The 15,454-nt window shown below is 38.9% G+C and overlaps 1 protein-coding gene across 1 annotated transcript; it reads left to right on the top strand.

Moving 5' to 3' along the window:
• Positions 1-305: 305 nt before the first annotated feature.
• gon4la (gon-4 like a) lies at positions 306-15,132 on the top strand. The gene is made up of 29 exons (XM_057354633.1): positions 306-429; positions 642-819; positions 1,188-1,259; positions 1,460-1,668; positions 1,830-1,904; positions 2,026-2,076; positions 2,512-2,562; positions 2,652-2,750; positions 2,817-2,927; positions 4,031-4,192; positions 4,312-4,519; positions 4,616-4,717; positions 4,798-4,838; positions 5,227-5,336; positions 5,609-5,816; positions 6,571-6,657; positions 6,740-6,908; positions 7,352-7,481; positions 7,573-7,720; positions 8,005-8,121; positions 10,446-11,762; positions 12,467-12,557; positions 12,738-12,856; positions 12,935-13,132; positions 13,516-13,656; positions 13,757-13,981; positions 14,065-14,234; positions 14,405-14,507; positions 15,012-15,132. The coding sequence occupies exons 2-29, from the start codon at positions 648-650 to the stop codon at positions 15,126-15,128; spliced, it is 4,803 nt and encodes a 1,600-aa protein (XP_057210616.1). The 5' UTR covers positions 306-429; positions 642-647; the 3' UTR covers positions 15,129-15,132.
• Positions 15,133-15,454: the final 322 nt, after the last annotated feature.

Here is a 15,454-nt window from a genome sequence, read left to right on the forward strand (position 1 = left end):
AAAACATCATCTTGATATCTTTATCTGAGTAAGGCCATGTCAAAGAAATTATATTAAATTAAAGATTGAAATCAAACTTTATGTTCGTTTGTTTTTACAGACAGGGTCACAAGTAAGTTCACGCAACAAAAAAACTTCCATATTTATCTGCCTTTTACTTTTTAATTCACTATAATAAACAGATGAATACAGTATGAAAAATAAAACATCAAACTTAGTTGGAGAACCGTCTTGGTGACTTTTAGTTTGGAACTGTCCTATTCCGTTCGTTTAATAGGAAGTGACGAGCTTTGTTGTGCATTTCGTCATCACGTCGCCGCTGTTTCATGTTGGCGGGCGTATTGCGGTTAAATCTAAATGTTTTACTTGCTTCAATGAAATAAAAACATGAAATATGACAAACGGAGGTACACGATAGTACCTTTAAAGGTATTGCTTCTGTTCCACTATTTTCTTTTTACAATACGAAACGAGAGCTCAATGACACAATGGACAACAAATGATGTCACAAGTTATAAACAAATGCATAGTTAGATATAAGGTTCCCTGGACCCATATGTGATTTTTATTTCATTTTCTCTTAACATTTCTACGACGTGCATTTTTTGATCATTTGCATTGATCCTATTTCTTCTCGATAGGTTTGAATGATGGATCAAAGCCGCAAACGGAGGTTAAAGAGCAGGAGAAGTGGACTCTCTCAGTGTAAAGTACCGAGAGCTGAAGAGCCCGAGGACTTGACTGATGTAACTGACATGAGAGGCTCATCCAGGCGCTACACTAAGATCAGAGCCTCCGGTCCTCAGTCTGACAGTGCCTGTAAGAACTGTAAACACGTCCTTAAACTCTAGCTGTGTCTCAAAACCTTTCAAATTAAAATGATCCTGTTGTCATATAAGTCACATATAAGTTAATGTTGTTAAGAAATATGTCATAGCAAAAATGTTATCTAAAGGTTGTCATGTTTTTTCCTTTGTATTTTTTCCTTTTGTATTTTAACTTGTGATGCCTGGTGAATTTGAAATTGATCCAATCCATGTTCAATGAAAACGATTAGATGCCGGTGCGGCTATAAACTAGCTAGTAAAATTATTTTCAATGGCAAAAGTTCTTTGAACGTGACAAATATCTGTATCAGAAATAGTTTTGTTGTTAAAATCAGATTATAAAAAACGGAATGTTTTTAGGCCAAGAACAACATGCTTCATGTACCCAGACACCTGAAGATGATGCTGAAAAGGCCTTGGTCATCTCCTTGGGTAAGTTCTCAAAGAATTGTTATGATATTTGGTGTTAATACCAGAATGCACATTTTCGTGTGCTGAAAACATTTTGGGGCAAATATTGAGTTAAATGATTGAAAAAACAACACAATTAAAAACCCAAATAAGTGGATCAGTTGACAACAAGAAGAGCCCTTCTAAATGTCCAAAAGTTCAGCCCCAGTCCTGTCTTTAAGATAAAGAGCAGAGTGGAACTCGACCGGTGGGCCGAAGGAAAGGTTCGAGGAGGAAGAGAGAAGCAGCAGGTGAAGTAGAAGATCAGCAGGTTGTAGATGAAGATGAAATCCAGCCAGAGGTGGAGATCGACCGAGATTTGGACAGAGACCTTGAAAATAAATCTCGACAGCATAACTTGACCTCGGCAAATGTTCGCAACATTATTCATGTGAGTGTGAACAGCTTTCTCAACCTCTGCGCAAATGTCGCTGCCCTAGTCACCAGTTGCCATGTCCTCTCATGTGTTTCTGAATTAAGTACAGCATTGGCTCTTTGACTATATTAAGAGCTAACCTGAATAATGGTGTGCTGTGTGCTTTTTTTCTGCAGGAAGTTATTACCAATGAACACGTTGTGGCCATGATGAAGGCTGCCATCAATGAAACGGAACCTGTTCCTGTGTTTGTGAGTGTCAATGTTGTGTTAAATACATCGAGACTGTGTTTTCTGTTTTGCTACTGTAGATGCAGTAGGCAACTGTGCTTTAAATGCATAAATGTGTGCTCTCTCTCTCTCTTTCTCTCAGGAACCCAAGATGACTCGCTCCAAACTGAAGGAGGTTGTGGAAAAAGGAGTTGTAAGTATGCTACTTTCAATATGTAGTAGCTATGCGTTTATTCATGTTTTTCTTCGACATTTTAGTATAATGGTAAACTCATCGAAACAATGAAATGACACCGACATCAAAAAGTATTCGTATTAATCTAGGATTCTAGTTGTTGGCTCTCTAAACCTTTTTTAAATGACAGAAAATGAAATGAAGAGTTTGTTTTTGAAGTCCTTTTTTATTTCAAAAATCATGTTTTTTTTATTGCGCATTCCAATTAATATCAATCAAACTGCAGTTGGTTTGTTTTGATTTAAGCCATAAAAAATACAGCCAACTAACACAATAAAAACATAACAACATAATAAAAAACATGATTTTTGAGTTCAATTTTAATAAAATTTTAATTAAAAAATATATATTGTACAATAAAAAAATATTGTACAATAATTGTATTTTCTGTAGGTCATTCCAGCATGGAACATTTCACCAATTAAGAAGCCAATTGAGATGAAGGTAACCGCAAAGGTTCAGTTGAACCAGAATCCGTTTTTATGAAAACGGCATTGTGGCATTAAATCCTGGATGTTGGAATGCATTTACAGAAGGGACCCCAGTTTGTCGATATTCCCTTAGAAGATGAAGACTCCTCTGATGAAGAGTATCAGCCCGATGAAGAGGAGGAAGACGAGACGGCCGAGGAGGTCGAGAGAGTAATTTTTTTTATTTTTATGTTGAATATTTGTAGCTCACCGGTATGTGTTTTGCAGACTCTTCTGGAAAGTGATTTGGAAAGCTCAGTATCTTCTCCACGAGGCACTCGAGTGAAACTTCACAGATCACACTCTGAACATGATGAGAGATCCAGCGTTTCCAGAACGGTAAATTATCTGCAGACGGATCTATGCTTGGGTGATATTGCTTAAAATTATAGGGAACACTTTACAATATGGTTGTATTTGTTAACAATGAGTGCATTATCTCATTATTGTATTATTGCTCCTGTATGACATATCGCTTATTGCTCCCTGAACTCTCTGTAAGTCGCTTTGGATAAAAGCGTCTGCTAAATGACTCAATGTACATGTATTAGCTAACAAGAACTTAAGATAGATAGATAATCTATACAGCATTTATGCTAATTTAAGCATTTACTAAAACATTTTTAAAGTCGTAAGTGTTAACATTAGTTAATGCACCTGAAATAACATCAATAATTGTATTGATGTTAACAAGGATTAATACATGGTGAAAAACTATTGCTTATTGTTAGTTTATGTTAACAAATGTAACCTTACTGTGTTACCAAATTATGTTTTGATGATTAAAAAACTTAGGACAGAATAATATTTCATCTTTAAATAGTTATATGCACTAGTAAAAATGTTTATCTTTATACTTTTTACTGCAATATTTTAGAGCTTGTAAAATTTCTGTGAACATTCGAGTGATGACTCGAGTGATTTAGAAAAAAGAAAAAAGACTTTGTCGAATCCGTTTTTTGAACCGATTCATCTATAAGAGTTGATTCTCTTATAAAATGTATCCTTTTATTGCACAGATGAAACACAGATGACATGAAATAAACATATAGCGTTCCTCTTCCATACAAACATTTTTTTTTACAAATGTAACATACCTTTGAATGTACTATTTAAGGAAGATACATCCTAAGATAGAATAAAAGAGGGGGAAAAGAAAGAACAGTAAAATAATTTTAATAAATAAATAATAGTAATAAATAAAACATTCATTTAAAATGATGAACAGTACAAAATATAGATGGTTTTATTGCATTCTTATTTATAGACTTTGAACTCAACTTTCAAAAATATAAATGTCATTCTTGTTTAAAGATGTTGAAGTGGGATTTCCTTTTGGTAAATTTACCTTTATGAATATTCTTTACGCTTTTTTGCTACAGAGGTTTAACTATATAATGCTGTCATGCTTGTGAGTTGTGAGTTTATTGTATTTATTTTAGAGCCTTCGTAGATCCAGGCACCTTACAGTGGCCGTCGCCCCAATGGGACCCCCACCACCCCCTGCGACTCCGTCGGGAGCACCTGAGTGCAGCTTCCTTGAGAAACTTCATGCTGTGGATGAGGAGCTGGCCATTGGCACTGACTGCACAGAGTCATATCAGGTGCAGCCTCACTTACTGCTGATGTTTAGATATTATTTGAACTAAATCAAATTAAGTGTTTATGAACAAATACATAAAACTGTAAAGAGACAAAAAACTGTTTCTCTCTGTGGCTCTAGAATCTTAGCAGCAGTAATGGAGATGAGAGTCTCATTTCGTTTCGAACGCGATCAAAACGCCCTCTGAGGGATGTCCCACTAGGGCGTCTGGAGGCGGAGTTACGTGCTCCTGACATCACTCCCGACATGTACAAGTCAGGCTCCGCCCCTGAGGATCGGGAATGGTCGCAGTGGCTGCAAGGCCTCATGACTTCAGAGGAGAATGAAGGTAAAGCCATTGGCTTGAAAATGAAACGCTCATCACGTGTTGAATCACGTTCCGTCCTCTAATGTGTATCTTAACCTCTTGTTGTTCTCTGGTCAGAGGAGGGTGATGATGAAGATGACCCAGAGTATAATTTCCTGGCTGACACTGACGAGCCAGATGACGAGGACTACAGAAATGACAAGGCAGTGCGTATCACCAGTGAGTTCACTTCACAGCAGAAAAAAGTCCATCAGCATTAGCTGTGCTTTATTAATCACATACTTCTCTTTAATCTCCAGAGAAAGAAGTCAATGATTTGATGGAGGAGCTGTTTGATGCAGTAAGGATTTACTCATCTATATGATAGCTTTGTGACCTCTGACCTGTCCACATTTCCTCTTTTTTTGCTCTGCACTACGGCTGCACAATATGTGATGTGATAACTTCATATGCAATATACAATATGTGATGCAATAATGTAAAATCTATACGAATTATATGAACGTATAAATTAAAAACTCAATATTAACCATTTAAAAATTCCATAGCCGACTTGTTTCACCTTCATGTAAGTTATGTACATCGACCTAAAAATTTGAGTACACAACTTTTTGAACTATTAAAATCATTTTAGTTATTGCAAACTATTGTGATATGCATATTGCACTGTGTGATTTCGATTCATTGTGCAGCCCTACTTTGTCATTAATCTCCTCCACTTCCTGTAGTTTCAGGATGAATCGCTTGGTCAGGATGAAGACGGGCATGAGGAAGAAGAGGAAAAAGAGGAAGAGGAGAACCCTGCGCAGGAGGCGCCTGCCCTTCTGGAGAACATTCAGTAAGATCGTCCTCAAAATATGAGCACGTGACAACTTTTATCTCAGTTTCTTTAAACAATGACTTTGATGAATGCTTTGCAGAGTGATATGCAGAGAACAAAATATTTCATTTTTTACCACCCAATGAGCGTGTTTTACTAATAAACTCCAATTCATTACTATGTGGTTCTGTAAAGCTTGTGTGATTGGGCAGCAGTAACAGGGGGGCGGAGCTTAGCGAGCCATTGAAATATGCAACATGCCATTTAAAATGACATTTTTCTGTGTGTAGATGTGTCGAGGACCCACTGGCAGATGTCTTGAAGCAGCGTTATCGAACAGTCCGAGAACAGCTGGTGGCACTGAGGAAAAGTAAGGCTCTGCTGGAAAGTAAAGGTGTGCCTGTTCCCCCACCTTGCCCTCAGAATCCCTCCAGCACCTTAACTCCCATGATCCTCAGCGCAGCTCAGAAACTCCAGCTACAGCAGCACATCCAGCAGGTTAGACTCCGCCCACTGCCATCAGACACTCGGCAGTAATACTATAAACATTACTGCGTTTTCTGGAAAATGGTTCATTTAAAGCAGAAGTAATAAAAAATGTTAATGTCCCCCTGTGGTTGATAATTTTATCCCTTAAAACTAATAATTGACCATTAAAATTACATATTTAAACGTTTTCTCCTGTTAAAATATTATTTTCTGCCTTAAAATAGCTTGAATGTAACTCTGCACCTCAGCTTCATTAAAGGGGTCATTTGACATGGCTAAAACTAATATTATCATTTATTTTAGATGTAATGCAATGTGTATACATGATTTAAGGTTCAAAAACGCTGTATTTTCCACATACCGTGCATGTTAGTATCTCCTCTTTGCCCCGCCTCTCTGGAATGCTCAGATTTTTAACAAAGCTCATCGCTCCGAAAAGCAAGATGTGCTATGATTGGCCAGTTAACCAGTGCGTAGTGATTGGTCGAATACTGCAAGTTATGGAGAAAATACTCAGCAAGGGTTTGTCTTAAAGCATATTAAAAATACCACATATACGTATAAACAACATAAAAAACGAACTTTGAGAATGACTCACGACAGTAAAAGACATGTTGCCTGTTCCAAGATGATCCATGTATCGTTGCGTCTGAAGCTGTGCAATGTGGAATTTACATAATCATACCTACTGTATATGTATATACTGTATATGTGGTTGCATCTGTGCTATTGGATAAAATGTTCTGTTTGTTTTGTCCTGCAGCACGTGCAGCTTCTCACACAGGTGAACATGTTGAGCAGCTCAGTCAAAGGCTTGGAGATCGAGGCTTCAACATGCAAACAGTTTTTGGTGAGACAATGCAAACTATACCCGCCTATAATGTAAAGAGGATGCAGAGGATACGTCTGGTAATCTTTGTTTTTCCTTTTAGTTGGAGCTGCAAATGTTTGCTCAGCAAAGCGAACAAATGCGTGGTCAAGTGGAGTCCGGCTTCACCAGCATCTTCAGAGTCTGTAACCTTCAGGGTGCTCTTTCCCTGCTGGAGGAACTAACACAGTCACAGAGAGAAGATGCCACACTTTCCAGTCAACGCTTTCCTGGTAATTCATCTAAACGTCTCACTGTACAGCAGAAAACGTAAACATGCAGTGCTTCCCACTAAAGGGATCCTGCGCTGGGGGGCAGTCGTGGCCTAGTGGTTAGAGAGTCGGACCAGAAGGTTGCCGGTTCGATTCTCATGGCCGGCGGGTAACGACTGAGGTGCCCTTGAGCAAGGCACCTTACCCCTACTTGCTCCCCGGGCGCTGCAGTGATAGCTGCCCACTGCTCCGGGTGTATGTGTGTTCACCACTTGTTGTGCGTGTGTTCACTACTCTCTGGATGGGTTAAATGCAGAGGTCACATTTCAGGTATGGGTCACCATATCTGACTAATAGATCACTTTCACTTTTTTAAAGTAACAACTCAACTGTTTACATACATTTGTATATACTGTATATCACCTTTAATTGTCTGTATTTTGTTTACTCTTTGTTGGCACTAGGATCTCAGTTTCCGGCTCATTTGGCCTGGTTGATGGTGACCCGACCGGTGTTTCTCTACCCAGAGCTGCTTCCTGTCATCCAGCTGCACCCCTCTCGATTCAAAGTCCCTTTCACCTCAACGGAAGACTGGTACCACACTCAACCTTATTCATTATTCCGTTACTTTAGGATTTTAATTCAAACATTAAAGTGACCGATGTTCCTCATGTTCCCTCTTCAGTCTTGTGGTTCTAGGTCATAAACACATGAGAAATACTCTGCACCCGCTGCAGATGATGTGCCGCTATCTGCTGGCCGCTAGGAGCTTTGTTTGTGTAAAGTCGCACATCCAATACGCATGTCAAAAGCCCTTTCATAATGTCATCAAGGTGAGTGCATTAAGACAATGTTTCAAATCCTAGTGAGCTGTGTGTATCTGTATGCTTTTTAGAGCTTGTTAGATCAGTAGCAACAGGCTAATGTCAGATTCTATCGGAATCAATCAAAGACAATTAAGTCTCTCATGCACTTCATGTGAGGTGGGCTGTGTGTGTAATGGTTTAAATCTCATTTGAGGTTTAACTGTTGGGTGTATGGGTAGTAGACAGCAAGACTGGGTTTGGAAACCATACAAGTGTGCATGTTTGATCAGAGTTCCATTTGTGTGCTTCAGACATATTTTGTGACAGGAGAATGTCCCCCGATGCCTTTGGCCTGTAAAAGAGTCAGTCCTTGTGACCAGCGCCCACCGGTGGAGAGAGAACAGAGCCTCATACCTGATTGGCTCTTGGTAATAATTGCCGCTTTGTTTTCTGCAATTACTGGTTGTAGACTTGTAGATCTTTGCTGTCCTTCTAAAACCTTGGATGTCCAAATTTGCTGTTTTTCAGGAAATGGAAAAAACACTGTACTTTTTAAGTGATTAAATACTGTGAATTTAAAAATATACATTGTTGCTTGGAGCAGTGGTTCTCAAACTTTGTCCTATAATCTTAAACTTAATACTTAAACCAAAAACATATTCAGGTATACAATGCTGGAACATCAATTCTTTTGGTTAGTGGGCTTATTTTTCTAATGTTTGATTGTATAAAATGTATGATAAATTTCTATATTTTATAAAATGCCACAAAATCTGTAACCCCCCTGGATCCATCTTGGGGCCCCTAGTTAGAGAACCACTGACTTAGATATTCGCAAAACCCAGTGACAAACATAAAGGGTGACTAATAATAATTATTAATGACAAAAAATTTAAATGATGAAATATTGAGATACAAAGTGTCAGAAAGACAGCAGCGACACGTTGTCTTGCCAGTTGTTTTTTGTGAGTGTAAAAAAACTTAACTCGCAATTTGATACAATAATGGGTTGAGAATACGATAATAACAATTATTTTGTATTTTAAACCAATAAAAAAAATCTAACAGAGTATTAACGTTTTCCAGTAACATTTTTTTGTTGTACGCACAATTTGTTATTGAATGTATATACGTATATAAATGCAAATTAAGAAAATAAAACTATATTCAGACATAAAATTTAAATTTAGGAAGGATTAAAAAGTCCTAGCCAGGCGTGACGCCACAACATGTATGCCCGGTTTCACAGACAAGGCTCAAGACTAGTCCCAGACTAAAAGGAAGATTTGAGCTGTCTTAACTGAAAATAAATTGCAGTGACATGTCTTAAAATATGTGACCCTGGATCACAAAACCAGTCGTAAGTAGCACGGGAACATTTTTAGTAAAAGACAAAAATACATTGTGTGGGTCAAAATTATTGATTTTTCTTTTATGCCAAAAATCATTAGGATATTAAGTAAAGATCATGTTCCATGAAGATATTTTGTAAATTTACTACCTTAAATATATAAAAACTTTATTTTTGTGAGTGGATGGTCTGCCACAGTGCCCATGATTAACAACATCAAAGGCAATTTTCTCAATATTTTGATTTTTTTGAGCTCTCAGATTCCAGTTTTAAACGGTTGTATCTCAGCCAGATATTGTCCTATTCTAACAACTCATACATCAATAAAACGTTTTTTTATTCAGCTTTCAGATTATGTAAAAATCTCAATTTCGAAAAATTGACCCATAAGACTGGTTTTTGTTGTCCAGGGTCACATATGTCACGGCCAGGGGTGAGTTTCCCGAACAACGACATAACTCGCTGGTTAACCACGATAGTACGATGCATCGTTTGAGAAACTAACTAGCTACTCACGACTGTTTCCCGAAAACACTTTTTTTGCACATCTGTCGCACTTTGTTGCACATCTGTCGTTTGAACAGCGTTGGTTCAACAACATCGTTGATGACGTCACATAGGTGGTGGAGTAATACCGTCTTCTAATTAATCCGTTTAGATCGATTGAATGTCATATTATTGCTGTAAATAATATACACTGCATCTGAAAACTATTTTTGTTGTCGTATTTTTGCTCTCTATTGTTTTATTTCACGATATTTAACTCATTCTTAAGTTTCCTCCTATGTAACTCCGCCCAGGGATTCCCCAGGGTCCTAGGGCACGCATGTCATGCGCACTTTAAAAAAAACAGCGCTTCTATTTCCTTCACAAACTAAAAGATGTCAAATTGAATTTGTGTATATTTAGAATGATTGATATAGAATGCACTGCATTTTGCTTGCTTACTTTGATAAAAAAGCTTGATGCATGTAAGTCTACATGTCATAATAATATGGAGCGATTCTTCTAAGCACAGCTCTAGACCTGTAAATTAGTTCCAACCACGCAACTTTGCGATGCTGCTTGCGATTGATCGTTGGAACGATGGTTTTGGAAAACACTTATATAGTTGAACTATGTTGGAACGACGGAACTTGCAACCATGGGAAACGCACCCCATTGTTTTGTCTCAAGATGCACACCAGTAATGTTTTCATCTGAGGCATTTTAATAAAAGTGACTTAAATATCCTAATTTAACTAAGGCATAAGCCATAATCCTGGCTTAAAAACCCTTTAGAACCTTTATTTTTATGAGTGTAACCAATAGGATTAAAGAGACATATTGTACATTTATTGTATATATACAAAAACAAAGTGGTTACCATCAGATTTAGTAAATATTACATTTTTTCCATAGAAAAACCTTAAGCTCATTTATGAGCCCATACGGATATTTAACAAACCCCCTGGTGACTCCCAAACTGCTGATCCGACAGAAGAAACCAATGAGAGTCCAGATCAACATTGCAGCTTCCCTCCCGGCACGTGTTACCCTCCTGACCTACCCGAAGACCTGGCCGAGACCCTTAAACATCAAGCTTCCTGCAGAAGGAAAAAGGACAAACCTTCCAAACCTGCCCTGTCAGCTGAGGAGCTGGAAGTTGTCAGTCATGCGCCAGCCATTTGTCCAAAGCCTTCTGCGGTCGCAAGTCCATCGCTTTCCAACCCTCCTCATCTCCCACAGCGTATGAATCCTTGTGTATCTGGAATCGGAGCTCTGAATTGTCTATCAAAGGTATCTCCAGTGGAACAAAATCAAGGAGTACCTACACAAACTCGCTCTTCAGTCACTGAATTGATGTCTTTAGAGACCGTTCCTCTTCAAAATGCTCTAGGGGCACCAATGGCCTCCTCCGGTGCTCCAAAGGTGGCTCAGATTGGTTCGACCCAGGGGAAAGTGGTCATTTCTTTACCACCTGCTGTTGTGACACCTCAGCTGAGTTCTCATCCTGGACCAGTGGTTGCAGCATCTGTTGCACCAAACCAAGGTGGACTCATCCTCACTCTTCCTTCCCCTCCAGTCCACAGCGCTTTTATTTGTCCCACCCCCATCATAAAGACATCAGCATTGGGTAAAGGACACGTTAGTCAGCACCATGGCACCCTGCTTAAACTTACACCAAATCAGTACCAAATATCTCAAAAACCTCTCAGTCAGATTCTTCTCTTACCTCCCGGTTATGTGTTTGCAAGCAACAGCCAAATGGCTAAACCTCGACAAATCTTTAAAAGAGTCTTGGCTCCAAAAAGAACAACGATGAGACAGAACAGAAAGAAAACAACCTCAGACATTGTAAACACCACGAGGGAGCCACAGGGTGGTCCAGGGGGTGGTCCAACCTCCGTTGAAGAGACTGTAATCGACTGCCGAGAGGAAAAAACTGCAGAGGAAGAACTCGCTTGCGATGGTGTCGCGATGGAAAATGAGGTGGAAGAGTGTGATGAGAGAGACGTCAGAGACCTGTCTCTCACGCTTTCTGAATCCTCAGGCAGCCCGACGCCAAGCATAGAAGATGGCAACAACGCGGAGATGGTTTTGGATGGGGAAGTGATGGATGAAGAGAAACAAGAGGAGCAGAAGGTAAAAGAAAAGAAAGACCCTTGTAAACAAACATGGGAGGAATCAGGTGAAGACAACAGTGATTCAGAAGTTGTGCTTGATCCAGAGCTTCAGGTGAGATTGTTTTGTTTTTTATGACACATAACATTTGTGACTCTGGACCACAAAACCAGTCATAAGTTGCACGGGTATATTTGTAGCAATAGCCAACAATCATTTTTTGCCCAAAATCATTAGGATATATTAAGTAAAGATCATGTTCCATGAAGATATTTAGTAAATTTCCTACCGTAAATAAACTAAAACTTTATTTTTTTGAGTGGATGCAGCAAAATCGCAAACAAAAATGTCCCGAAACACGCCTACAAACTTCGCTCGCTGCTGCCCGCTCTTTGGGAATTACCCAATCAAATTTGGCATCTATGTAAAGCTTAGAATTTCAGCTTTCGTGTTCATCTACTCTCCACAACGTCATTACAGCAGTAGGCCAATAGAGAGCGATTAAACAAACCTGTTTCTTCTTAGCAGCCGCTTGCTACAGCGCCTCTGATGGACAACTTCAAAGGCGATTTTCTCAATATTTTGATTTTTTTGCACCCTCAGATTGCAGATTTTCAAATAATTGTATCTCGGCCAAATAATTGTACACCATTGGAAAGCTTATTTATTTAGCTTTCAGATGATGTATGAATCTCAATTTCGACAAAATTGACCCTTATGACTGGTTTTGGGGTCCAGGGTCACATTTGTTTGTTGGGTTTATCTGAGGTGACTGAGGTTAGCCTGTAATTTATTCACCTTCTTTTTGTAAATACCAGGAAACCGTGGAGAAGTTGGAGCAGCTGGCCACAAAGACACAATCGGAAAACAAAGGAAATTCAGATGGGAAATCAAGCCATCAAACTTTAGGTGAGAAAGAAAGTGTGCATTCTGGTTCATATTTCACCCCAAATTTAAGTGTATTTTGCATGAAAAAGTTCAGATTTTTATGACAAGTAAATGTTTTTTCTCTTCTCCAAAACACTAAAAACGGCTTCATGTTCTTTATGAATGACAAAGTGATTTGGGGTTTTATCTTTGAACTTACAGGTGAGCACCGTGATCACGCGGTTGTGGAAACGCCTTCCGTCCTTTACAGTGACACACAGGATGACGATCCCCACAGAGATGCTAAAGATGTTGCCTTTGCTCAAGCTTACCTGCAAAAGGCAAGAAATGCTTCAGACAGTCAAACACATGATTTAAACGTAACATTATACGAATTTACATTAGCTTTCTGTTTCCAGGTATATGAGGTGCTTCAGGTGGTTCCAGACAAGTTAGATGAGTTCTCGAGGGTCCTGTCTGAGTTTGAGAAAGACCCAGAGAGACGTACATCGCTAGAGTTGCTGAGGCGACTCAAACCTGTGCTGATGGAGTGGCCTGAACTGCTTCGAGATTTCGCTGCCTTCTTGCATCCGGATCAAGCCGAAGAGTGTGGCCTGGTAATGAGCGCTATATTCTCATATGTGCTAGATTAGTTAAAGGGATACTTCACCCAAAAATGAAAATTCTGTCATCATTTACTACCCTCCTGTCATTTCAAACCTGTAGAACACAATAGAAGATATTTTGAAGAATGTTGTTTACTGGCCCCCATTCACTTGCATTAGTTTTGCGTTCATACATTAGAAGTGAATGGGGTCCCGTACTGTTCAGTTACCAACTTTCTTCAGAATATCTTCTTTTGGGTTTCTGCGGAAGAAAGAAGGTCATGCAGGTTTGAAATGACATTAGGCTGAGTAAATGATGACAGGATTTTTATTTTTGGGTGAGCTATCACTTTACCATTGGCTTCAGTGGTACTGATGTTGTTTTCTCGCTGTAGCTGGCAGAGCAGCAGGCGTTTGAGCAGAGTAGACGGTTTCTACGCCAACTGGAGCGTACGTTTGGAGAGCAGTCAGCTCTTTACAGAAATGTTGTGTGCATTCTACAAGGGGATCCATCATTTCTTGTTAGCTCCAAAGAGGTAAAAAATCAACAGTTACTTGTTCTCTTAAATATTTATTTAATGCAGTTGTTGTTGTTTTTTTTGCTTATGTGCATTTGTTTTGTTTCTTTTTACTCAGATTAAGAATCAAATCAAGTCACTCTTCTGTGATCACACTGACATGCTGGAGGAATTCTGGGTATTTTTTAAGCATCTTCATCCAAAGCTGCACTGGTGCTCTGATGAGGATGAGGATGATGCAGACAATGTGTCCAGTGTGGAAGGATGTCAGCCAGTCATAACTTACTCACCAGATAAAAACACTGCCAAGAAACACCGGAAAAAGAGAGACAAACATGCCAAGGTATCCCATCAAGCGACCATTGAAACTCTTTACATTTTAATTTGAGTAGTCATTCATTAACCATCAATATATTTCTTTCTCAGACAAAAGATATAAGAAAGCACAATGCAAAGAATACTGTCTGCACAGAGTTTGAAAATAAGGTAGATGAAGATTCTTCAGTCGACATCAAGCAAGGGACCACAGAAACCTCATTCTGTGCTGAGAACAGCTCTCATACACCAAATGGGAGAAAAGTGGTTCTCTGGACAAGGTTAGAAATGTTGCACAACATTTGGCGTACATCATGTAAACAAACATGTATTTGTAGGTCAAATGATTTCTTTCATTTGCATAGATAGTTGTGAAACCCTTACAGTTGTGAGCCTGTATGGTTTGAGGTTTCGTAGAAAAGTTTCATTGTGTTTTGTCTGTGTGATAAAGGGAGGCAGACCGTGTAATACTAACCACCTGTCAGCATAGAGGAGCCAAGATGGCCACCTTTCGTGTCATTGCGGGCCAGCTGGGTAACAAAACAGCCACTGAGGTTCGAACACTTTTTTTTTCCGACACGCACACTTTTGCGCTTGTTGGTTGAAGATCATGAAGAACATGTTCCATATTTAAATCCAAAATCAAAGGGAAAAGTGCAAAAGGAGCAAAGGAAATGATCACACTCTGTGAAATTCACTGTTATATTTATCTTAAATAAACCATTTGAAATCTTTATTTACTTTTGACATGCAGGGGCGGTTTGCCAGACAGGGATTAATACTAGTCCTAGACTCATGTAAATGTTAGAGCTGTCCAATCTGAAAACAACAATACATCAGTGCCATTGTGTTGTCTCAAAATGCACACAAGTAATGTTGTTTTGTAAGGCATGAATGTAAAAACGACTTAAATGGCCTAATTTAACGAAAACCTATTCCTGGTTTAAGATAATCCCTGTCTGGGAAACCACCCCTCCGAGTATAGCGTAGCCTATGCACTGCGTTTGGATCAACCATTATAAGTCACAGCTGGGGAAAAAAACATATTTTCTCCATAGGTTTTGGAACGCTTTCAAGACCTCATGAAGTTGTTCCACAGATCAAGCAAGTTACGTCACACAGACACGTCAGACACGGAGGATCGTCCCAGTACAATAGAAGATGAGCCAGACTAATATACAAATGTATTGAAGCTGTATTGAACTGATGATGAGTGCAGGCTGGACCTGCCTCTGGATTGATGTATTAGTAGAAATGGACAATATTTAATGTTTCTTGTGTTAGCTAGGTCAATATGCCTATATGAAATTCTTGAATGAAGGCATATCGTAAGTGAGGCTTGCACTTTAAATTAGACTTTGCTTGGTGGAATTATTAAATGATTTTACAAATTGTGAAGCTTGTAAAGAGGTTTATTGTAAAGCAATGTGCGTTTTTCTACATATTCACGTAATTTTATTTAAACACTTATGAAGAATAGTCCCTCTCATAAGTAATGTAA

Source organism: Triplophysa rosa, linkage group LG16, assembly GCF_024868665.1.
Source record: "Triplophysa rosa linkage group LG16, Trosa_1v2, whole genome shotgun sequence".
In the NCBI taxonomy this organism is placed as follows: Eukaryota; Metazoa; Chordata; class Actinopteri; order Cypriniformes; family Nemacheilidae; genus Triplophysa; species Triplophysa rosa.